Source organism: Aedes albopictus, chromosome 2 (assembly GCF_035046485.1).
Source record: "Aedes albopictus strain Foshan chromosome 2, AalbF5, whole genome shotgun sequence".
Taxonomy (NCBI): domain Eukaryota; kingdom Metazoa; phylum Arthropoda; class Insecta; order Diptera; family Culicidae; genus Aedes; species Aedes albopictus.
In genome coordinates, this window is record NC_085137.1 from 101,381,332 (window position 1) to 101,407,984 (window position 26,653).

At 37.9% G+C, this 26,653-nt stretch overlaps 1 protein-coding gene across 2 annotated transcripts in view; it reads left to right on the forward strand.

Moving 5' to 3' along the window:
• LOC109419740 (inositol-pentakisphosphate 2-kinase) overlaps window positions 1–26,653 on the forward strand; it is a 401,201-nt gene that overhangs the window by 364,835 nt on the left and 9,713 nt on the right. For both annotated transcript variants that reach the window (XM_062850148.1, XM_062850149.1), the window contains 4 exons: window positions 1,240–1,386; window positions 6,764–6,876; window positions 18,996–19,187; window positions 19,253–19,311. In XM_062850148.1, the coding sequence (XP_062706132.1) occupies window positions 1,240–1,386; window positions 6,764–6,876; window positions 18,996–19,187; window positions 19,253–19,311 (511 nt within the window). The remainder of the gene's footprint in view (window positions 1–1,239; window positions 1,387–6,763; window positions 6,877–18,995; window positions 19,188–19,252; window positions 19,312–26,653) is intronic.

A 26,653-nucleotide genomic window follows, 5' to 3' on the forward strand; every position in this document is an offset into this window, starting at 1 on the left:
TGTGTAAGAATAATAAGTAATGTCCTGTCTCGCGTCGCGTCTTATTAGTGTTTCTGTGAGATTTTCTGTAGAAAAAAAACATTCCAGGAATTAACCCTCGAGCAGTCGCGTCTTCGGCCACCCTCAGCGACACCGCGCACACGCTGTGTACCATAAGCGAACTTTTTTCATGGTGTGTGTACTCAGTACACGACGCGACCGCTCCCGGATTGAAAAAAAAACAATAGTTTTTTTTATGGTTTAGTATCTTGAACAAAGTTTTTGTTTGATAAATTCCTGGAAGAATGACTGTTGTCCAAGGGGTTGTCAAGCAACACAGTATTGATAGCAGCTTTATTCTCGGTAGCAGCTTCAATATTTGTGTGTACGCGCTAAAGGCAAATCGTCCGAACAATGACAGAACTCATTATTCTGATACTCCATTAAGATAATACATTACACTCCACCAGAATATTTTTACGAATCAAATTGCAAATCCCCCACGCCAAGAAACACCATTTCTGCGCTCGCTTTAATCGTGTGTAGGAAGTAGGAAGCGCCAGTATCCAAACTCAACGGGACACCTTAACAAGACTCAGTCTAATTTGTAAAATCGCTCTATCATTATCCCCACAGCAGTTTACCTAGGCATGTATCGCATATACCTACTGTCGATCGAACCAAACCAGGTGATGAAGAGGTAAGCTTGCCGTTCTTTTTTTTTTGCTACTCTTCGCACATGCCCACATCAACCGTCCAAGCAAATTAAGGCTATTTTAGTGGACGCTGTTGGGTTGGAGTTGTGCCGATTTGCAGGAGATTTCTTTGTGGGTGAGTTGCTGGTGTGGTTCAGCAACGTGACTCGAAAGAATAAAATATTCTTTGTTCAGCTTACGGTCCCGTTGCGAATGCGTTTGTTGGCATGAGTAATGAGAGAAGACGTCTGACGGACGGGCCGTCACACAGAGTGAATAAAGTGGCAATCAATCAATGAACCGAATGCATTTCATGAGTTGGACAAATTTCGCAAACTGAGAATCACGGGATGATCCGATTTGGGGATTCCATCACTGGGGTATTGAATCCTCGCCGCGCAGATAGAAAATGTAATATACATTCCACTCGGTTTATCCCGTTTGCCTAATAAGATTCCCGGTTCATCGTTCCTCGGTCGATTGGGATTTTTTATTCATATCCTTTTCCAAATACATAAACCTATTCCAGCTCTCTGTACCGATTCCACCCGCATTCCCATTTCAGATACCGTCGATCTGGAGCGATTTGTCAAATTTTCCCGAGTGATTGCGAGTTGCTTCTCCCGGCGGTACGTCCCGCAACCGAAGCTGGGCCGCCTGGACACGTACGACCTGGACGCATTCAACAAAAAGTTATCCAAATTTCGACCAGGTAAGAGAGATGATATTTTTACATAGGACCAAGTCCCGGATATATGTGCAGCAAGGGTGGTATGCGGTGAACTATATCAATGAAGTTTGAAAAAGGGTAACCTTTGATAGCATGGGTCACTTAAGGATGGTCCCTCATAATATTTGAATAATGTTTGAAGTAGGTAATGCATTGACGGATTTGATAGTATTCAATAGTGTGCGAACAAGTGTAAAGTTTGTAGTTTAGAAGGCGAAAATTGAGCTTGAGCTTGATTGACCGCCCGTGGATGCTACTCTAGTATCGCGAGACCAGCTACATTCCCACAAGAAACCAATCAGATATCTGCCGGGGCGGGCATCTTCAGTGTGAGTGTTGGTGATCTTCTATTTTTAGGCGACAATGACGCCTGCCACGTTAGGTTGCAGGTCAATATGGGGAAGGGGAAGGAAGTGATGATTGCGATAATTTGTATCCACATCAGACCGAATATACCTCTGCGTCTGCACAAATTCATGCGGATGTTGGAGTGTTGGTGGGATATGGTTGGCAGAGGGTTCATACCAATGAGAGTATATTACAGGTGGGGAAGAAGAAGAGATGGCTATGTATTAGTAAGCAAAGAGAAATGTAAACACAAATAGTGACGTCATTATTTGACACGCGTTCTTATGGGAGCTCGCTTTGCATGTAGTAGTGAGATGTTTTGCACTTAACACGGATCTCACGCACACGGAGTATCTTCTTTCACACCATTATTAGCCTCTCATTGGGTCCATACATTGGTGCGTGGATGCCTGGCGTTAGGTTATAAAATTGTGTGTTTTATTATTCTCAACCTGTGTGGCACAGTTCGCATAATTGCATAACTTTTGAGCGTTATCTGATAGATTGACACTGTGTTGTGAAAGTTTGGAAGGAAAAGCTTTTTCAACCCGTTTGTGTTCTAGCGATGGCTATTTAGAAGGCGAAAATAGGACATGAACTTTAAATTGGTGATTCTCGTTGCAACCAAGCCGCCATTAACTAAAGTCTGGGACAAAGTCTACGATTTCCACGTAACAAGCTAAACTTCACATTTATATGAATGGAAAGTATAGAACTTTCATTTGAAGTTGAAAATTGTTTGGCATTCATCTTGGATTTAGACGCCATTTTATATTTTATCATACAGTCGCAATTTGGCCACCGATTTCAATTCTGAGCTCACCAGAAGAAAGGTTTTTAGAACATTAAAATATTTTATGCAATTCAGTATCATAACTTCTATTTATGTAACTCATTTCGATATCATACATAATGGCCATTTTTTCCGAAATGGTTCATTATAAATGGCGGCCTGGTTTCAGCGAAAATTACTCATATATTAACAATACTTCGGATGCGTAAATCCTTTGCCTAATGTTCCCGAAGTAGCAAGGCTTGGTTTATGGATTTACACCACCACGGCAAGATGAGCAAAACATACATACACCCGATTGTCCATGTATTGTTTTGTTTTCAACCTACTTCTATCGATCAGTGGCTGTAGCGGAATTCGCACTTGTTTTCTCCGCACGCCATTTACAGGCTCCTAAAAATTCTGCATTTCATTTTGCTCCATATTTTTTGGTGCCTTGGTAATGACACTATCTTTATACTGCTTCTTCTGTCTGCGGTTATTTTTTTGGCTGCTCTCGCTTCCTTGCACCGCTCTCTATTCTGCCGGAGACCAGACACTAACATGCGACTCCTGCCAACGTTCTTCTCATCCGTCACTTTCTGGTTTCTTGAACCAACAGTCTCTGGATCACCTTTCAGCTGTATCTATCAATGCCCGAGCTGCTGTGCTCACTACTCCGTGGATAGATTCCCATATATTGTACGGTCAACCAGCCTCTGGCTACTGGCTACTCATTCTGGGTACTCATATACCACACTTTTATTTGAGAAGCGTTGGATACTAAAACGCAGTGGTCGCTGAATTCTTAAGTTAGTCACGGTTGATAACCGTGCCCCAATCTCACTGACACATATAACAGGGATCAGAGTAGATTTTTGGTCCTCTGAAGGTCCTCACATCATTGAAATACGAGAAGTTCTAGCCAGGACATTGATCATTTGGTTGAAAGTTTTGCCATTTGGATGCACTCCTTGATACTGCGAGGCCATTACCTACCTGTCTCATTGCCGCCGCTTTGGTAGATGTTGTATATGAAGGAAATGTTGGTTATACGATCCATTGCCCTGAATTCACGTTTTCTAGAGTCCAGATCTAGGCCACCTTCTTCTTCTTCTCTATGGCTCTACGTCCCCACTGGGACTTGGCCTCCGTCGCTTCAACTTAGTGTTCTTTGAGCAGATCCACAGTTATTAATTGAAGGGCTTCCTTTGCCTGCCATTGCTTGAATTTGTATATTGTGTTTGTGAGGCAAGCACAATGATACGCTATGTCCAGGGAGTCGTTCCCGACCGGAACGAGAATCGAACCCGCCGTCTTCGGATTGGCGATCCATAGCTTTAACCACTAGGCTAACTGGAGACCCCATCTAGGCCACTGTATCTCCTGAATCGCAGCCACGCTTACTGTGACCGTCTGCAGTTCACGAGCTAACAGGCTTACTGCCCAGGCTGCGCTAGCAGTTTTAAGCATAAAACTATTTGTCATTGGAAGCATGGGGTAGGAGCTTGTGAGAACCACAGCTGTGTTGTACCTCCTTCCAGGTGAATGACTCACCATTTTTCAGTCCATTGGGTACAGTAAAAACAGTTATAACCGACGTTGCCAAGAGCACCATCGGGTACGTGGAAAGAAGACGACGAAACGAATGGTTCGATGAAGAGTGCAGTGTGGACAGTAATGCTGTAGCATGGAACCCGGCAGAAAGTGCAACGATACAAACGGGTCGAAATATACGGGACCCTCTTGATGGAAGCAGGTAAGGTGATTGAAAGGTGGAAGCAGCACTAGATTCGCATTGGAATGGCGACAAGATCGTAACAACGAGAGATCAGGATGATGGAGGAAACGACTACGTCAGTAAAGCAGAGGACAGAACTGATCCAACTGCAAAGTTGGTGGAAATTTAAGGATGTCATTCACCAGCTCAGCAGGTAGAAATGGTATCGCAACTGAGCTCATCAAGATGAACATCTGCATGCACCGGTTAATAGTCAGGATTTGATAAACCGAGTGGCTACCGGAGATAATCTGCTGTTTTCACTAGACACGGTCCACAACGGTCCAGATCTTCACCATACGACAAATCCTCCAGAAATGTTGTTAATACTAGGTCCCAAATCATCACCTGTTCCAGAAGGATACGGTGGACAGAGTCACACTAAGAATATATCGCAGAATTCTGTGAAAGATTTCACCGAATGTAAACTGTAAAATACGCTTTCACAGATCTTTCTGTGAAATTCAATGTTTTCCAATCCAACTGTCAAAACTTCACCGAAAATTCGGTAACGGCAAATGAATCGCCGAATTCTGTGAAATTTTTACGTTATACTTCGGTGAACATCAAAATTTTTATCGCGCGCTATAATTTTCACCGAATTTCTGTAAAAGCCACTGCCAAGCGGGGGTTGTCAAAACAAAATTGTTTGGTGTTAACTGTTATTTTGTGAAGGTGGCAAAAGTAATCATTCAATAAAATAATGTGAAGATCTGCAAAACAACCAAAAACTAGAAGAAGTTTTGGACCATTCTCAGCAGCAGGATGAGAGGCTGGTTAGTACTTTCCGTAAGTCATAATTGCACATTAAAAATATGTATCTTATGTAGCCATTTGTTTCGGCCGCGATGAAGTGCCAGGATTAATCACCGCGTTGCATCGTCACATGAACGATCATGTGAAAAACCACTCCTTTTGTCCTCCTGATTCGTGGTCATGCCCGCGCTACATATTTACAAATGAACATCGAAATAAATCTTCCAGTTTCGAATAAATCCTAAAAAGAATCAATTTCATTTTGATTTGAGAAAACTGAAAAAAATCTACCGAAAAGTTCGGTGAACTGCAAATTAACCAAATAATAAATCACCGTACATCTGTAGATAAATTACAGAAAGTTCTGTGAAACCAACAAAAACATACAAATAATTCACAGAAAATGTGTAAAGCAAATCACCGAAACGTTCGGTGATTTTGACAGATGAGCATTTTTATTTTTACAGATTGTTCGGTGAATCAAAAAATCACCGAACAGTTCACCGAAAATTCTGCTGTTGAGATTTCGGTGAAATTTCACAGATTTCTGTGATTTATTCTTAGTGTGTATGTTGCAAGAATGCCGGACAACAACTCTGTCAACAGCCTTAGACTATCCATGTGTTACCATAACGTGATGTAGAGCAAATAGATGTAGAATAAGCTAGAAATTTAGTATTTGAAGTGAACTTTGATACACTTTTGATCAAGAAGGACTAGTTTCAAAACAACGATTCCAAATAACAGCTCACCAAGTAATGTATATCATCCTAGTCTGGGGTCGGATCTCTCTATTGGGCCATAAATAATGCAATAAAATTCCATTTAACGGTACTACGACCCTGTTCGAATTGCCATTGGGATTCAACACGTAACGATACCGAAGCAGACTACTGCTGCACACATCATCGTCTGCTGCTCTTGGCCAAAAGTAGCTAGCTTTGACCGCTAGCCAGCAGCGCCAGCAGTAGAGAATGCCTTCGATTTGGGTTCGATACCGTCTGGGCCGTCGCAATTTATTGTTGTTTACGAACCAAAGCGAATCGAAATCAAAATAATTTCCATGCATAAATTTGCATAAAAGTTAATTTTTCTTATATGTTATTACCAGCTCTTTCCCACTACTCTCTTACGGGTCCAATCGATGGCCACCGGCTGCCATCTGCGCGTTGGACCATTCCACGCTAACTTCGGGGGTACGTTTCCATTTACGTCTCTACAGCAATCTCTCACCCTCTAATTGTGTGTGCAGTATAGGTAGGTACGTACGATGCGGAACCACCACAGTTCGATGAAAGTTGACCATGTTTTCCTCGCCACCGTGATACCGTGATAAAAAGTGTTCGACCAAGAGCCACGAAATCGATGCACCTGCGCGTATCGGATTGGTGTGAAGTCCCAAGTGCAACACATATCGATCGAACGCACCACACCACCGCACCGGAATCTCTAGGTAGCTTCTCGATGCCCACAATCGCTCCCATCCCATACCACCCGCTGCATCATCGCCTCGTGTGGATAATTTTTTGATTGCATCAATTTCAATCAACAATTTTTTACCAATTCCACTGAGTAGATTTAATTTTTTTTCTGTCCCTCGTTGATGCAAATTTAAATGCTACCATTTCTGTTTTCCCGGCTGCTGGTGCGGTGTCCATGGAATGGAACGTCTACCTACCTGTACATACAAAAATCGACAACAGTGAATCGACTGACCAAGGAAATTCAAGATCGCGACTGCATCCTGTATCCCGATGTGGCGTTTCTGCCGGTTACGCTGGATCCGCTGACGTTTCGCAACCAGGACTTTGGGCAGGTGAGTACAATTAATGATCGTGTTTCTTATTATTATTTCTAGGATTGCATTGAAACTGGGACGAAACCTACATCTATGCTTAACGCTTTATGAGCACTTATACACCAAACATGTTAGTATACATTTTTTTCCCGAATTTCCTCAGGGACACTTCTGAATGAGTACTCTGGGGATATCTCTCCTGTAGTTTGAATAAAATAAGTGTCAAGAAATTCCCTATGAAAAATCCTTTGGTTATTTCCTTAGGGTGAATTAGCCCTGAAAAAAAAACTGCTTGGCGTAGGATATTTCGAATCGTGCTATTTGAAGTACTGTACATAGTAATCTTAAAATTCAATTAATATAACAGTTAAAAGTTGACTATCGCAGCGTTTCTCAAACCATGCACCACGACCCACAAGTGGGCTAATTTTGGTGTCGCAGAAGTTTCTGCGACAAATTATTTTGTTTCTAGTTATGGCAAACTTTGTATTGCCAGTTGACAAGTGTTGGCCTCATTACAGCACCATACTCTCGATTTGTTTTGTGTGATCGGGTTGAATTTCTTCACAGCCCTTAAAAATTTCAATATTTTTCGATCTTCCTACATTGTTGTGTGCATATTTTCTACATGTTTTTAAATTTTGCTGATTTTTAAAATGATCATTTTCAAAATGATATTTTTTTAACTCTACGATTTTTTAAATAGGTAAAATGTACCATCAGTGATGCTATCAGTAGTTCCTCGTTGTAAAATAGTTGAATAAAATTGATAATACCACAACATAAAAAGTCTGAAAACGTTAATCGATAGTTTTTCATTAAAATTAACTAGGAAAAATGTAAAAACCATAGTTTATTTCAAATTTATCTAATAAATTACTTGCACTAACTATAGGTACATGGTTTCAATAATGGTGGTAGGAGCAAAGGAAAAAATAGGAAAAAAAATAATATAGGTTTTTCGATAAATCCTGAAAACAAAACTGAATTAATGTCATTAATTAAGTTTAATGCATCTAATAAAAATGTCATTTACGAGCAGTCGAAATAGTGGTAAATTGCCACTACCGCCACTATTGGTACTACCTCCACTAAGAGAGCGTTTACCCTATCCCTTTCGGGACGGCGCAAAAACAAAATGAAATATCCATACAAATTGCACAAATTTAGCTCTCCAGCACACTTAGATTCCCCAACAAAACCACAATTGTTATCCTTCATTTGGAAGAACCACGCTTAATCTTTTGATTTCTTCCTTTCACTACTTAGAAAATTGAAAATTAAAAAATATACGACAGATCAAACTTTTTCATGTTTTCCGGTCCACTTTTTGTTCAACTTGTTGTGGTAAATCCCACATGCAACGTAAACAAACGTTTGTTTGCACACATACAAGTATAAGTAATAGTTCAATTACTAAAACATTATACATCACATAAAACAAAGACTAAACAGATGAAAACAAAATATGCAAACTTGTTATTGTTCGACAGCACAATTGTTCTGGTTTGTCACGAGAGGGATATAATCCAACCATATTTTTAGAGATAAGGTTTGTCCTTTTTGAAGTTTTGAGAGAATTTCAATATTGGTTAGAACTTCCGTCAAAATTTCTGAAATGTTCTGAAAACGATGACTTCAAGTTGTTGATTGCGATTCGTTACTTTGGTTTGAGTTTTTAAAATAAATTTGTATGTTTGATCAGATTCCAGAAATTCATTATGTACAAAACCAGAATGTTCAAGTTGACATCAATCAAAACATTTAAATTTTTGGATTTTATGTTGTGCAACTGCTATACACTAAAACCTCAATTTATGCACACGGCTGGGGGTGCATAAATTAAAAATGTGCTTAAATAAAAAAAAATAACATAAAATGAGGGAAATTTATGCATAAATTAAGTTTGGGCTTTAATGAGGGAATCTAGTTCGTGAGAACAGGTCTTCCTCCTGGGCATTTTACTGCCGTAATTCTGCAAAGTGGCGTAAGCGCAATTTAAAATTTCGATATTTTTTGGTATTATACAGGGTGTTAGGTTCATGAGTGCAAACTTTTTAAAGGGTGATAGAGGACCATAAATGGTGCAAAAAATTGTTCTACGCATATGGTTAAATCTCAACCGTTACGTAGTTATTGAACTACCCATGTTTTTTACTCTCATTGCCTTAACTGGCTATAACTTGAAAATGGTCAAACTTATCGCAATTTTTTTGACCCTTATTCGAAAGATTATTGAATTTTCTATCAAATGGCATCTTTGAATCGATTGGTTTAGTTAAATAACTAAGTTTTCTAGAGCAAAATAGCTCAAAATAGTGTGTTTTAAATTGTTTTTGTCCATTATCTTTGAAACATACTTAATAAATTAAAATTTCTTTCTTTGGCAAAGTTGTGGCCCCTGTTCCACTCTACAATTCGTTTTTTGACACCAAACTTCTAGCTTTTATCGTTTTTCTTGTAATTTCGATTTAAATGTGCGGCACAGTGCGCAAAAAAGTGCTTACCTTGACAGTTGCAAATTTATGACCTGAAATGCGATGTTTAAATCGAAATTGCAAAAAGACGATAAGAGATGGACATTTGATGTCAAAGAACAGATTGTAGAGTGGAAAAGGGTCCACAAGAATTTTAATTTATTACGCGTGGTTCAAATATAATTGACAAAAACAAATTAAAACACACTATTTTAAGCTATTTTGCTCTAGAAAACTTAGCTATTTAATTAAACCAATCGATTCAAAGATGCAATTTGATATAAAATTCAAAAATCTTTCGAATAAGGGTAAAAAAACTGCGACGAGTTTGACCATTTTCAAGTTATAGCTAGTTAAGGCAATGAGAGTCGAAAACATGGGAAGTTCAATAACTACGTAACGGTTGAGATTTGATCATATGCGTAGAACAATTTTTTGCACCATTTATGGTCCTCCATCACCCTTTAAAAACTTTGCACTCACGAACCTAACACCCTGTATATATAATATAATATCTGGGGTAAAAATAACACTGTGGTATTCCTGCTGTATTAGAATGCAAGATCTAGTCGTAATCTACCATATATGGAAAGAAACTTTGAGGATTAGCAAGAGTTTTATGCATAATAACCAAAAAAATGGGCCAAAACTATCAATGTCGCTTACGTCACTTTGCAGAATTGCGGCAGTTTAGGTGGGGCTAAGGGGGTTTCCATAAATTTCCAAGAGAGCCCAGAAAAGGGTGTTCCAAGGGGCTTCATGGACGTTTCAGGGGGCTGTTTCAGGGGATTTGGGATGCCTTTTAACGGAGAATTTATGGGAGTTTTAGGCATTTTAAGGGCGTTTATATAAAAAATTAGGGATGTACCACAGAACAGATGTGTATCTTCGAACAAATTTGAAGTTTCGAGGTGGAAGTCGTAAAATTTTCACTTGGAAAACTAGATTGGAATGAATTTCCTTGGAGAAATAAAAAATCATCAAAGCGTGCCTCGCTCCCGCCCTATGCTCGCTGTACAAAAAGCTTGCTTTCCACCACCAGGATCGCTAGTGTCCAGCATTCAAACGAGCGGTTCTTTTCGCGATGAAGATTCACCCCCGTGGATGTATGATAGCATTTCAGGGGCGTTTCGAGGTATTTCAAATCATGGTCGTATCAGGGGGTTTCAAGAACATCTTCATATCACTCACCATTTTGGGATGGGGTCCCTGAAAATCATCTTCAACTTCCTGAAAGGCCTCAAAGATCCCCCTTTAACCCCCTTGGACCCCATGTAACGCACCTGAGACGCTCTGAAACCTCCGAAAACGTCCTGAAATGCCGCTAAAATCTCCCTTAAGCCCCCTCGGACCCCATGTAACACATCTGCGACGCTCCGAAACCCCCGAAAACTCCTCGGTAACGCTTCCGTAACGCCTCTTGATCCCGCCGAAAATACTCTGAAACTTCCTGAAATGGCTCCAAAATACCCCTAATACCCCCTCGAACCCCTTATAACGCACCTGAGACCCCCGAAAACTCCTCAGTAACGCTTCCGTAACGCCTCTGAATCCCATACTCCAAAATCCCCCTTAATTCCCCACGGACCCCATATAACGCATCTGAGACGTTCCGAAACCCCCGAAAAATCCTCCGAAACGCATCTGAATCTCGCCGAAAATGCTCTGAAACTTCCTGAAATGCCTCCAAAATCCCCCGGATCCTATGTAACGCATCTGGACCCCCAAAAACGCCTGCCTAACGCATCTGAATCCCTCTAAGACTCACTTGGACGCCATGTAACGCAGGCGAGTCCCTCGGAAACCCCGGAAAACATACCTGATAGGCCTCTAAAACCCGCCGAAAATCCTCTGAAACTCTCTGCAATACTAAAGAAAACCCCGCTGAGATCTCCTGGTACCCCGCGAAAACCCCTTGGGAGCCCTGAAACTCCCATGTGACATTCATTTGCTCATCTCTATAAACACCCCCTGGCCGCCGTTGCAATAGTTACCGTCAATATTGGTTCTGAGTAGCTTTCCCTCTTTTTATGCAGGGCATAAAAAAAGGTTCATAAATTAAAAATGCATAAAAATAATACCGTCTACCCCCGTTGGTTTGACCTCATCTAATCTGAACACTTTTTAATTTGACCCCTTCTAATCTGCACATCGTTCAAACTAAAAATGGTTCAAACGTCACTCTGCTTATGGAACGGGGTGAAACGGAACGCAGAATCAAAACAAAACAGCAAAAAGGGTTACCATCAGTGTGTTTTTCGATGCCCACAGGGTTACTAGAAGTTCAAATTAAAAAATGAACCCCGTTGGTTTGCATGAGGTGTCGTTCAAACCAACGGGGGTAGACGGTATGCATAAAAAGAGGTTTCAGTGTATATAGGGTGTTGCTACAAGTACGGATTTCTTCGGACCTCCTATTAGCAAACTCTGTCTTTGGGGTATGAGTTAGCTATAAGCTGACATTCATTATTTTAATTCGTTTTCAGATTCATTTAGGTTACATTTTACTTACATTTACTTGTCCTTCGTGTAACTATTTAATCCGTTCTGTCGTAACAACGTTAATCGTGTGTAATCAATCGTGTTCCTGTACAATTTAAGTGTTATTTGTTATATTTAAGTGTCTAGTATCAGTAATAAAGTGTACTTACTGTCGAATTCAATGTTATATGTAGCAAAATAATTAATTAATTTTAGCAAATCGAATTGACTTCGAACTCGATATATTGATCACTTTGCAATTCTGTTTTGTTTTGATTATTGTCCTACCATCCTACCTAGATCTACATCTCCGCCCTATCAGCAAGATAAACTACCGTGTTGCCAAAAATGGGATACTCTATTCCACCGCGTGCGAATACACCGCAACATAGGGTAGCGAACCACTTGGGCAGCGGCCGGTGTTTTGGGCACTCTTCGCTATAACTCAGTCAATTGCAAACCAATTAACTTGAAATTTTGTACATCGCGTTCTAAAAATTGTGTCAATTGGTTCAGAATTGGCTGAGTTATAGCAGCAAAGTGTCCAAAATAGGACCCCTGCCGAGATGGTTCCACTTCCCTATCAGTTTTGGCTTTTTTTGTTTTCGTCCAAAAAACTAAAGGCAAGAAAATTGCGTCTTTAACCCTCTAATACCCAACCCCGCCTTTAGACGGGGTATAGTTTGAGCATTTTTGTATTTTTTGTTTCGTGGACAATCAAAATTTTTATATTTTTGGCTGACATTTAGGACTGTTCTGTATATCTCAAAATAGTTTTTGGTGTCTTTTAAAGCGTATTTACATTTTTTTTAAATCATTGAAAAATTGATGTTTTAGTCACCTTTCAGAAGTCATTGTTTATTTTGTATTGAATCGTTACAAATCCAGGGCTGTTACAACAGTCGCGGATTTCGCGGTTTTCGCGAAAATCGCGATTTTCGCGGATTTGTCGCGGATTTATGTGCCACGACGCGGATTTCGCGGATCCTTGAAATTTGGTCGCGACTTTCGCGAATTTGTCTAATTTAAGTCGCGCATTTCGCGGATGCCTATCTGTATGGCAGTTGTAATTTACTTTAAGACCATTTTAAATTTCTCTTAAATTTATTTCCATCGAAGCTTCTGTCAAACGTTATCTTTGCAGCTTCAAAGTAGTTTCAGTATTAAGAAACTTTTCAAAACTACAAAATATATTAAAAGTCGCAAATTTATGCAAATTCCTCCAACAAGTCAAAAGTTTTTTTTTAAATAGAATGCCAGCAGAACCACCGTTAAACCTCTATGATACAATTTACTTCTGCGCCGAAATTGATAAAGAAGAATGTAGTGAAGATATTTATGATAAGATAAAAATCAATAAGCCTGATGATGCAGGCATTTTTTTCCTAAACTGTTCGTTCATCAATTGAAAACTGGCTCCGGCGCAACTTACCGCGTGCAGGATTCATTAGCACCGGACATTTTTTGCACTGCTTTCGCAGTTAAATCACATATTTAAAATTTTTCCCAAATCATTCTAATATAGTAGAATAGTTTAAGGGAGTCGAATACACTCTAAAATTATTTTCCCTAAAATTATACGGAAAATAAATTTATCAATGAAAAAAAATTTAAATATTAATATTTCAACAATAGTCATAAAATCTTAAAATGTTTTCGTCTCAAAAAATCCGCATCCCGAAAAGGCTTCCAGGAAAAATATAAAAGTGAGGGGATGTTCAAAAATAAAAATTAGAAAAATCAAAAACCGAAATTCACAAAATCGAGAATTAAAAAGAATCATCTTACAAAACATGCTTAAATCGATTTTAGATGACGAAAAATGATATTTAGATCAAAATCAAAAATTTGGGTATTAGAGGGTTAACAGTCACACGCTTTGCTGCGTGCATAATCAGAATATACTGAAATTACTATTTAAAGAAAATTTCACAAGGATGGTCGCCAAATTCTCTTGCTATTAAAAGTGGGTCGCGAGCGAGCTGGAAAAGTTTGAAAACGCCTGGGCTATCGGATAATTACGCCTTTTACTAGAATCTTTCTAACTTTATCAAGAATAGTCCCCAAATAACTAGTTGATTACACTAAAAACTTTCTGAAACCACTTCCAAAACTCCTGAAACCTTTTAAAACGCCATGACATGATTTGAAACCCTTTGAAAATCCAAAACAGAATTTATTTGTAATTAAAAATATTTTAAAAAATTTCCTAAGGTGAGGTGTAAGGTGATAAAAGTGAGTTTACTGGAAAGAATCGAGGGAATCCTCTTAAAACTCTTTCTGGAACCCCCTTGAAATCCTCATAAAAGCCACAAAAATCTCTCAGAAATCCTTGACAGATTGTGAAACCCCTCGTTGGAAACTTCTTGAAACCACTTCGTAACGGCCTGAGAACAACTGAAACTTCTGGAATCGCCATGACATGCCTTAAAGCCTCTCTGAAAGCCCCCTGAAACATATAGAAACACCTGGAAAACTTTCTGGAACATTCCTGGAAGCATTCTAAAATGCCTGGAAACCACTCCCACATTCCTCAGAAGCCCCTGGAATCACCTGAAATCTTCCCGAAACGCCTTGAAATACATTGACTCTCTGATCTCTCTGACAACCCCTTGAAACTCCCTCAAGTCCCCTTAACCCGGGAGCGGTCGCGTAGTGTACTGAGTACACGCACCATGAAAAAGCTCGTTTGTGATACACAACTCCTAATTTTTTTCATTTTTTGTATTTTTTCATGGACTTCTAGACATTTTTCAAGGGTAGAGATAGGTTTCTCAAATATTGCGTTTATATTGATCCAAGAACCGTTTTTGTTTTTGATGAAGTCACTATTTATCAGCATTTTTCAATAAAAATTCGCCAGAGCAATTAATGTGCATTTTTTTTTAAATTTCAATCAGGACAGTTTAACCTTCACGTATCCGACCCCCAACATCTCATTTTTAAAATGCTAGCATTTCGTCAATTTTCATCCAACTTTTTTTTTTTAAGTCGCCCTCAAACGATCATAAATTGGTGCAACTTTGTTACACTCAAGTGGCAATGGAATATCCGGAACCATTCCGGAGTTATTCCGGATTGTACTGGGGTCATGTAGGGTGCCGAAATGGCTAAAAATGAATATTTCGTGTGTTATTGTGTTTGAACCATCGATTTTCAGCGGAATTTTTGTTGCGAACAATAAAACACAACTATGATACTCAGATTTGAATAAGTTGACCCATCCGGATCACCGTGACAGGTTCCGCGGAGGCCTCATTGGGGACACTTCTGGTTTTCATCCAAAACATGTCGTGCGACATATCAAACTTCATGATTTCGAATTTTTTTTTTCTGACTGAGTCAGAAACGACACCCTGAAGTCTGTATCAACTAATATGGCCATCCCGGAACATCTAGCATAGGTTCCACGGGAGTGACATCGGGGACATTCTGGTTTGCAACTAAAACATGCTGTGTGACATATCAAACTTCATGATTTCAAGAGAAGGGGCAGGCAAAAATGACTGAAGTACGTAGCAACTGATATGGCCGCTTCGGAACACCTGAACCAGGTTCCGCAGGGGCCTCTCAAACACAATAACACACGAAATAATCCCTTTTAGTCATTTGGCAAAACACACCCCTCCCACACCCCCTGACCCCAGTACAATCCGGAATATCTCCGGAATGATTCCGGATATTACATGATCACTTGAGTATAATAAACTTGCACCAATTTATGATCTATTAAGGGCGACTTCAAAAAAAATCGGATGAAAATTGATGAAATGACAGCATTTTAAAAATGAGTTTTCGGGGGTCGGGTATGTGAAGGTTAATCTGATAGTAGTGAATTATTACAAGAGTAACAAAAGCTGACATATGAAGCTACGCATTTGGATATTGACCATTCAACAAAACAGTCTCGCATAGGTTTTTTTTCCAAATTTTTAGACAGAAAAATCATCAAAAGTGTAATATCTCAGCTCCCAATATTTCAAATGTGATCTATACACAGTATTGTGCATTGGAATTTGGCACCTTTGTTTTTATTTCAGTTGTCAGTTTTATTGTTGAACAAAAATCATAAATCAGCTGAACGAATGCAAGGATCTTTACGATTATTGCCCTCCTGACTTTATTATCTTCAAGCAGTTTGAGAGTTAGATAACATTCTATTTTAACTGATAAAGATTGTCCTAAGGGAGCATCCAGAAATTACATTTTTTCACTAATTTTAAACACCCCTCGTACCGTGTTTCCCCATACCTAATACATGACTCTTAGCAATTGCATGAACACCGTCCTCCCTCCTAAAATGCTACGTCGTTTATGGACTGTCCCTAAGATGAATTAACATTTATAGTGCACTGATGTGATAGAGCATCATGAGATCTCATCAGTGTCATTTTGATGGCTTCTTTTGCTTTTTTTTTGGTATGTTTTTCAAAGCAATTTAATTACGGAAAATTATATTGTATGTTAAATAAAAATCATCAAATTAGATTGATTAAAAATAATAAATTCAAAATTTTAAATGTTTTAAACAAACTCTTCTTTTGTATTTTTGCCAAAAACATCATCAAATCGATCGAACCGAAAATCATAAACTTGTATCGTTAAATATTTTTCGCCAAAGGCCAAAGAATACAACTATGTACATCTCTAATAAATAATATTATCGAATTTTTCACAATGTGTAACTTAGTGTAACATGAACATTTTTAGAATGGCTCACATTTCCGAAAACTTTTTAAATTTATGAAAAAACACTTCAAGTTTTGAATGTAGCACAATATCTACTACATAAAGTTATTATGTAAACGACGAATGCTGAATTACCAGCCATTCTTCGCGTTGCATCCGGTGCTGTGCATGTTACTTCATGTTCATTCTTGATATAGTGTAGAAACAACACCAAAGAAAGAGCGAAATTTTCAACAGAAAAAAATAACCTCCATCTGTGGAATATACCTACAGTGTCGGACAAAACAATAAGACCAGCGGTCCTATTTCATACAAAATGGGCAAGTTTGACGATATGGTACTCGGTTTCTGGTAAACCGATTTGGCTGAAATTTTGACAGCCGACTTCGAATTACGGGAATTTTGATTTGTATTAAATTGATTGAGTTCTGTTCACTACTTCTAAAGTTACAGATATACGGTGCGACAAAATTCTAACATCAGATTTTTGTGATGGTTATTTGTTGCCAATTCAATAAAAATATCCCCAAGTTTAAATGGCATCCTTAATTTTAGTATTTGTTCATCAATCATCAAGTATCAGATACTCTCAAATATCCTTTGGTAATGGTAATCTGAAAGTGGTCCTATTATTTTGTCGTTTCGTATATCTGTAACTTTTGATGTTGTGAACAGAACTCAATCAATCAAATACAAATCAAAATTCACGTAACTCCATGGCGGCTGTCAAAATTTCAGCCAAATTGGTTCACTAGAAACCGAGCTTCAGATCGTCAAACTTGGCCATTTTGTATGAAAAATGGCTGGTGGTCTTATTGTTTTGTCCGACACTGTACCTACGCGATAAGCTGTAGAGCAAAGGGTGACGAAAGGCGAAATACCGACATTAAATTTCCAGCCATATATAATGAAGGCAGATGTTTTTTGAATTGCTGCACGTAGGATCCTATTCGGAGAGGTATCCTTTCGTGACCTGTTTTTGAGATTGCTTTTGCCGTCAGTCGATTTCCAAGAATTGGTAACTGTTTTGAGGCGATTCCTTCGGGTTGATGATTTCTTGGAATTTTTCGAAGGTTATGTGTAAGATAAGGCTGGAATGTTAAGGAAATGCGATAAATAGAATTATGAGGAGCCTGTTTCAAATTTTATATAAAAAACATAGTTCAACACTGTTTTTTGTTTTTAATTATTTTATTGCTGCTTCCAAACAAATATTTCAAATGACGCATTTGAAATCGATTACCCAAATCGAACCGGTCTGCAAAACACGATCGTCCATTAAGCTGATAACGTTGAGATGTAATAATCCGATTTCGCATATAACATCTCATTAAGATGCATTTCGAAATGACCTCCGAATGGTTATTTTGCCTTGTGTATTTCCACCTCTAGATGCATGTACGTCACGGCATCTATCGTACAAAAGTTTGTATATTAAAACGCTCAAAGTTAAACACTATCGTCGACGTTATTTATTGAGCTACGGCAGCGATCATCAACGGCGATAGGCCGTGGAAGACCATTGTAGGTAGGTGCTCTGTCTCTAGAGGTACATACTTGCCTTGTCTCGTTGTTTATCGCCAATCTTTTCGTCGTTTCGAGCGAGAGTATAAACTTAAAATAGAGTAAACACCCAGAGCTGCCCTGGCCACCACGTCGTCGCATCGACTGTTGATGTCACAGTGGCGTGAAATATTTTGTATGATCAACACTGGACACATAGGCAAGCAGACGTTGGCATTAGAGAGATTTAGAAACGAAAACAGAAAATCCATTTTTTAGTCAAGTGGACACTATCAACTAGTATATTTCTTTGTTAATCTTCTATCGTCTGTCCTCTATCTTATCTGTGTCATACTTTACATTTTCTCTTTTTCTCGTACAACTTTGATTTTCGATGTATTAATCTTTTCTTTTATGTCTTTTGCATCTTGTATCGCTGATTCCTGTACTACATATTACATCTTTCATCTTGTACCTTGTTTCGTCTACCTTCTACGTTTTGTGTTGTTTTATCGTTTACTTCTCTTCAATTTATATCTTTCTTCCACTACGTGATCCCTTTCTTATCTCATTTCCACTACTGTATACCTTCTATCTTCTTTGTTATACTATCCTAATATATTTTTTCCTGTTTTATATTCTCATTCTTTTTTCTCTAAAAACTTGATTGCTGAAAAGTTAGTAAACGTGTAACATCCGTGTATCTATGCCAAATATTTGAAACACCCATTGATGGGATGACCCTCGTGGACTACGTCGTCTCATTGCAAGCTTATTTACTTAAAATCTTTCGCGCGACTAACGTTAAAGGGTAAATATTTGCCACTCGAGGGCAGTTTAGTTTGATTGACATAAATGACGCAAACTTTCTCGAACGTGCTAATGGTGGGACGGACGGTTTGAAAAGATTCTCCCTGTGCATTTTATTGGAATGTTTTTAGTAAATTGAATGCATCTGACAGGTCACATTCTTTGTTACTATTTCAGGACCCCGTCAGAGGATATTGGCAGAACACGTACTGCGTGGAGATCAAGCCTAAACAGGGATGGTCCCTGGACGATCTTTGCTACGGCGATGGATTTACCCGGGAACAGCTGTTCGGCTGCTGGGATGGCGATCATCTGGTCGATTCGTCGAGCATGGCGAAATGTCGGTTTTGTTTGTTTCAGTATTCTAAGGTTTGTGTTAGTTTTGGAATAGCTAAGCAACATGTGAAAGTATTATTTATTTCCTTGTATTTCAGTTGCGAAATAAAATGATTGAAAAAGTCAGCAAATATTGCCCATTGGACCTGTTTTCTGGGTAAGTATCATTGGATATCGTTGGCTTACCTACCAAAGGCGAAACAAGTCCAAGCGTAAACTGAAATTGTAGAAAGCTAAATACATAAAGCGAAAACCTTGTTCAAAATAAGGAAAAATATCTGACGATATTATTAACAGTTGTTATTATACAACAATTCATATAAATCAAGATGGAAAACTACCGACCAATGTTTTGAAACCCTCTATTAGATGGTACGATCATTTTTTTTAAATTTAATTTACACTGTTACCACAATGATGGCCAAACTTACCCAAATTTTTATAACCCGAAGCTAATATGTTGGACAATATTTAGTAATCTGGACATTTTTTTGTAAAAACTTGCTATTTTTTGCTCAAACATCAGCTTCAGTATCAGTAACATCTCCTCAACCATCTCCTGCAGTCAAAATTTGTCTAACATATTAATTTTAGCACGCACCTTTGCTCTCCAGATGAGTGTGCCTAAAAATACGCCATAACATCCAAAACAAGAACTGCGACAAACGCACGCTGCTTACATCGCATCGCACACAACGCATCCACGACCCATGCTTACAAAATATATTCGGATATATTTATTTTTGATCATCCTTCATTCCTGGCCGAGCGTCGTCATCACCCGGGCTGTACAGTGGCTTCAGCTTCAAATATCGGTGGTCATAAATATGAAATCTAGCAAAAAACCAACTTTATTTATCCAAGAGTGTTTAGACTTAATTGTCGGAACTTGAGTTCTGAGTTCGTTGGTAAATCTTAGGTCGGTAGATATCGACCCCATCTCCAAAAGGTTATCTACCCGCAATAAAGGTCAAGATTTACAGAACTAATAATTTTATTTTGATCTCATTTACATGGTTTTTGCAAGCGCCACACTTTTGGCTTGGATTTCTTCTCGATCACACTTCTTATTTCCAGCTGTACGTCCCCACTGGAACTTTGCCCGCTTTTGCTGCAACTTAGTGTTCTTTGAAGACTTCCACAGTCATTAATTAAAGGGCTTTCTTAGTCAGCAATTATTGCATAAATTTGTATATTGATTGGTAAGCTCAATGATATGTCCAGGAAGTAGAGAAATTATCCCGACCGGAACGAAAAACCAACAAGCCGTCTCCGAGGTGGCGATCCAATGCCTTGTCTCTTACGATAAGTGGTGACCCTCGTTCTCTGCAAACCAATTTTGACCTACGATTGAACCCACTGTGGGTTCGCCGAGTGTAATTTTATAACAGCACCGCTGTGGTTGCGCCGTGCAAATAAATCCGAAATATCTTTAGGTTTAACCAGGAAGTCACTTGTCATATCGAATTTTATGTTCCATAAAAGTCCCATAATCGTGTGTCGGATCTATCATCATGTGTTGTCAAGATTTTGTTTTGTTCATCGCAGTAGGTATTGCTGAACATGCAACCAAAATAGCTCTTGAGGACTATATTCGTAGCTTCGAGGAGATTGTGCCCGACATCTATGTACTTTCTCCTAGTTTCTATCGAAGCCTAGCGATGGAAAAGTGTAGAAGCGACTTGCTCGAAGTTGCTGCATCTTGCTCTTACCCGTTTGTTAACAAATGGGTAAGAGCAGGATGCAGCAATTTCGAGTAAGTTCAACCTACTTCGTTGAACAGGACTGGTTTTTGTAAATACATTCGACTCTCCACAATTCGATGTTCTACGTAGAACAAAAATTTTAATGGCTGATCGAAAATAATATTTTTTATGTCATACACCACCGTTCCAGAGTCGTCCCAATTTTGTCGAATAGTTTCACGCCTAAACTAATAGATTTTGCTATATGCTAACCTCAAGAAATTTTCTTTATATTTTTGCACATTTTTTCAGTATTTTAAAATAGGGTGGCCCAAAGTTTTCGCAAATCACGATATCAACTTTTTATTTATTTTTTATTTAGAAAGAGTAATGAAATGTTCTACAAAATTGAAAGGCGTTTCTTCTTTTTCTGACTTTTAAATATTTTAGAGTAGCGCAAGTAGATTGTCAATCTTTTGGTACCAAAGAACTTTTTCCACTATTTAAAGATAAAAATAAGAGCTTTTCAAGTGTACTTCATATTCAGAGATTGAAAATCCACTTGCACCGTTATGAAATATTAAGTGTAATAAATTAAACGTTTTCTAGTCCAGTTTAGCACAGAACAGATGTGTATCTTCGAACAAATGTGAAGTTTCGAGGTGGAAGTCGTGAAATTGTCACTTGGAAAACTAGATTGGAATGAATTTCCCTGGGAAAATAAAAAATCATCAAAGCGTGCTACGTCGCCTCCCTATGCTCGCTGCAGGCTAAAGCTTGACTTCCACCACCAGGTTCGCTAGTGTTGAGCTATCAAACGGGCAGTGCTTTTCGTGACGACGATTCACCCCCGTGAGTTTAGTCTACACATACACAGCCATCTCTTGGAAGAATCCTGGAAAATGATAAAATCGACACTTTTATCATCATCAATCGTTGCAGTGCATCGGAGATATATAGGGTGGGGCGGGGTAAGATGTGTCAGTGCCATTTTCGAGCGCATTACTCATGTTTTGATTATGTTAATAATTTTGTTAGATGACCAGCATGAATATACAGTCGAATCTCCATGAGTCGATGTTCCTTGACTCGATATCGACTCATGAAGGTAATTTTTTCCATACTGAAAAATAATTTTTGGGAAGCTTTTTAGGGGGACCATCATAGTAATCCCCCTAAAAAGCTTCCCAAAGGATTTTGTTCCACTATTCGATATTTCCTTGAATCGATGGTCCCTTCAATATCGACTCATGGAGGTTTTACTGTACTAAAGTTTGGGCATTGATTAAAAAATTACTCACTCTCTTCGGAAATAAAAAAATAAAATGGTTTTTAGTCATTTTTCTTATGCGATACATTCCATATAATCTCCATATAAACGGCCGCGGGGCAAGATGGCTCACCTTCAATTTTGAACGTATTTTTGGAGCATTCAAAAGTTGTTTATTTTTTATTACAAGACTATCTCATAAATGACTTCAATCAAGCGTAATGAACGCTCAAAATTATAACATAAAATTATGATAATTTTTTAGTGAAAACATTGATTTTCAAGTCGCCCTAGGACCACTCAAATCGTATTTTTTTTTATATTCCAAATAAATTTATAAAATGTTTACTACCTAGTAGCTCTTGTTTACTTAGTATGGATATGGAGCATATATGAATGCGGAACAAATCTTATATTTTGACGTTTTTCGTTGAGAAAATGTGAATTACTTAAAAGGTGACCCATCTTGCCCCGCACTTTTTTCACGGCGCAAAATCGATCACTTTTTAAAACTGCTTCAGGGTGGCCACCCAGTCGGGAATTTCGGGAAAACCGGGAAAAGCTCGGGAATTCGAAACCACTGGGAAAAAGTCGGGAAAACCTCGGGAATTGTTGCTAGCCACCGGGAATTTCCAATATTCTAAAATTTGTACAGTCTCCAAAAGCAGAAGTACGAGAATCTGTAAGAAATGCAGTCAACAACTGTTGAACTATGAGTGAACTGACGTAAAAACCATTCTTGTAAATTAATATCTTGTCGTCGAGTCATGACAATCAAAGTTAATCATAGTGATGTTACCTAACATCACAATTTGAACAATTTCAAAGATATTCTAAAGAACAGACTGGATGAGACACATTCTAATACTTATAGATTCATATGTCACTTATGCATTTCAGGATGTACATGTTCCAGAAAACATCAAGCGTCCTATAAAAGTTTTATAAAACATAACAAAAATTATAACTACTTTCTAATAAATTATCCTTGTACAATCTCTAAGAGAATACTTGATATAGCCTTTGTCCTTTGAGCGAAAAGTCTTTGAGAAATTTGGATAAAATTTGGAATGAATGAATGAATTGCTTCAAGAAAAAATTAAAATTAAATATTATGAAAATCTAGATAAGTAATTGGTGAAAACATTCTTACAATATAAAAATGGTTAGTGAAAAACAATTGAAAGAATATTTGAAGGGATTTTTAGTATCTGATAGAATTCCTCAAAGCACGCCTATTAGTTCATAAATGTATTTCTAATATTTTGTTTGAAAGATTTTTGTTGTTTTACATGAAGTTTTTGGATGTGCTGATTGTGAATAAACATGTTCGGAGGGGGAGCGGACCTGGTGTGATGATTAGAACACTTGACCATCACGCCGAGGTCTGGGATCAAATCCCACTCCCGACAAACTCGCAAAGTGTGAGAACTAGCCTAAGGTTTAAGAATCTCGTTAATACAGATAAAAAAATGTTCGGAGAAAACCGGTGTAAGTTATCAGGAGAATCTCTTTTTGGCGAAGCTTTAGCATTAGTCCCAGGTCAAACTCTTGGTTCAGCAAATTCTCAAGAATTTTGAGTATTCGTAGTTTCTAGTCAAACTACCAATTGAAATTCTCGCGGGAGTTCCAGTGAGTATTCAAAAGCATCTGCAGCAATATAGTTGTATGATTTATGGAAATAAATAATTCCCAAATAATGAATCTGCCTTTACATTTTGGGGGAAATACTTACTCAAAAACTAATCTTTTAGGACAGTGGTGCTCAGGCTGGAGGATACCGCGGGCCAAATTTGCAATTCGGGATCGACCTGCGGGCCGCATAAAACATCGATGCACAAAAACAACAAAAAGAACAATTCTGAAGTATATTTATTAAAAATCTGAACTGTTCAATTTGGATTCATAAGTTTGGTTGAGAAAAACGTTTGAGCTTCAAAATGAAATTTAAACAAACAATTTAGAAGTTGCCCCTAGAATTGCCTTGAAGCCACTTCAAGAACTTGTCAAGAAGCTTTTACAAGAATTTCTTTTGAATCGCTCCAAAAAGGTTTGCTGGATTTTCTCCTGAAATTTCTTGTGGAGTTGTTCCAGAAGGTTTTCAAGAAATTTCTTGAAGTTTCTTTTAGTTTTTCTAGAATTCTCTAGGAACATCTCCAAGAAAACCTCTTAGATTTGCCTTTGGAACTGCCCTGAAGTTACTTCAGAAATTTCTCATTATTCGTTTCCAAGAATTTCTGCTAGAATAGCTTCCGGATTTTCCCAAAAACTTTCTAGGAGATTTTTGAACATTTTAATAAATTCTTTCCATAAGTCTCTTCTAAAGTTGATGCAATACTTCATCATTAAATTTCTTCAAAATTTAGATTTTTAACAATTGTTTCCGGAAGTTTCTTCAACATTATCTTCTAAAGTTGCTGCATAAGTTGCTTCAAATTTTCCTCAGGCGTTCTAAGCATCTTTTGTGTCTTGATGCAGTTGGTTCTGGAATCTTGTTTGTGATTACTTCTGAAAATTCTCTTTTTGTTGCTCGAGGCATTTATTCTAAAGTTGTTATAGAAATTTCTGATAGAGTGACACCAAAACATTTTTTCTAGGAGATGCTCCTATAATTTCCATGCATTATCGCCACAACTTTCTCGTTGAGTTTCTCCATATATTTCGCTTAGAGTTGCTTAAAATTTTTCTCCAATAATGTTTCCTGGAGTTTCTCCAAAAATGTATCCAACAGTTTCTCCAAAAGGGCACAGGAGACGCTTTATGAATCTCGCCTGAGATTTTTTTCTTTAAGTTCATTCAGGAGTTTCGCTTGGACAATTCAAATTGGATTCGTAAGTGAAAATGAACCAATATTGGCAATCAAGTTGAGATTTGTTGAGAATTTTGTCAAAAACTTCGTGCTTTGTGTTTGTATGTTCTTCGGAAAGGCGAAATGTGAAATATTTGCTCAGCGTTGCATTGGCTGCGCTTAAAAACTGCAACTAATTTTTAAATGATTCAAGATTACATTTTTAACAAACATTCATTTGATTCGTACCACTTATAAATAACTGTAAGCTGGCGTCGTGACTTAGCTGAAATACCGAAATATTTCGGAGTTGCGATTTCGATTCGAATCTTACCAGAACGGATTGTTCTTTTTGTGTTCAACACTGTGAAATTGATCAGAATTTTTTTTTATTTTGATTTCTTAATGAATTTAACGAGTTATTTCCAATAATCGTTCAAAAACTTCGATTCGTCTTAAAGTACTCCGCGGGCCGCATCTTAAGGCTTGGAGGGCCGCATGCGGCCCGCGGGCCGCAGGATGAGCACCACTGTTTTAGGAATTCCTGGAGAAATTCCTGACATATCTTAAAATGTGATCAGAAATTAAATCTCTGACAACTTCATATTGCTATCGCTGATGAAATAACTGAATGCTAGACGATTATCAGACAAAATCTGAGATTTCTTTGATTTCTCAAATTTCTCCTAGAATTTACGATTTCAGCCTAAGTAAACTGCCTGACTTTCTGCAGTAGCCATTTACGCTACCAATAAATTCGCCACTGGTTTTGTATTAAAATATCTTGAAAATGACCATTAAAAATACAACACTGAAGATTTCCCTAGAAAACGTTTCCAATATTCTTTCACGAGTAATCTTTCCAGATATTCCTCCAGAAGTCCATCCAGAATGTTTTTTTTTCTGAGCATTCTGTTATTGCCTATTAGTTTCCCAAACGAACTTACCAAGATTTTTTTTAGAAGAGATTGATGGAATATTACTAAGAAATCCACTAATAATAAGTTCGTAAATCCTATAATCATAGTGTATTCTCTGAGAATGTCGACCCCCCAGGATTATCCTTTTTATTTTTATTTGCTTAAACAACTGTATAATATGTACAAATTGATCATCTATGAATTTAAGGAATTTTTAATGAAGATGTCGTAACTTCAATGCCCATCATTGGATACGAGACCAACTATACATAACTTATTTTCAAGTTCATATGAATACTATGGTAAATCCAAGGATTTGAAAGTATTCAATATGAATTCTCTTAAATTTTTCTTAGTAACTTACGTTTAATTTTCACTGTAAATCATTCTATTTTAGAATCGGGAAAATTTTCAAAAAGCTATCGGGAAAACTGGGAATTTTATTTGCCGCTCTGAGTGGCCACCCTGCTGCTTGTTCAACATCATATTTTGCATATAATGAACTTTTTATCGACTTTCAACATAGCTAACTAGTGTAATAAAGAGTAGCGGACGAATACAAACCAATACGATTTGTATTTACAAAATTATGGTGATCCATCCTTAGGTGACCCATCTTGCCCCGCCCCACCCTATAAATAAATCTGCCAAAGTCATCAACTTAGAATATTTTCTCTCGATCGAGATATCAAGTACCTAACAAATGTATATTACTTTTTTGAACTGTGGTTTGGAAGTCTTATCCATATGTAATCGTTGAAGCTATACTTTCGCCACCTGATGAGTCAATTCTGAAGTAAACTATCAATCAAATAAAAGTGTTGGTATTGTTTGTC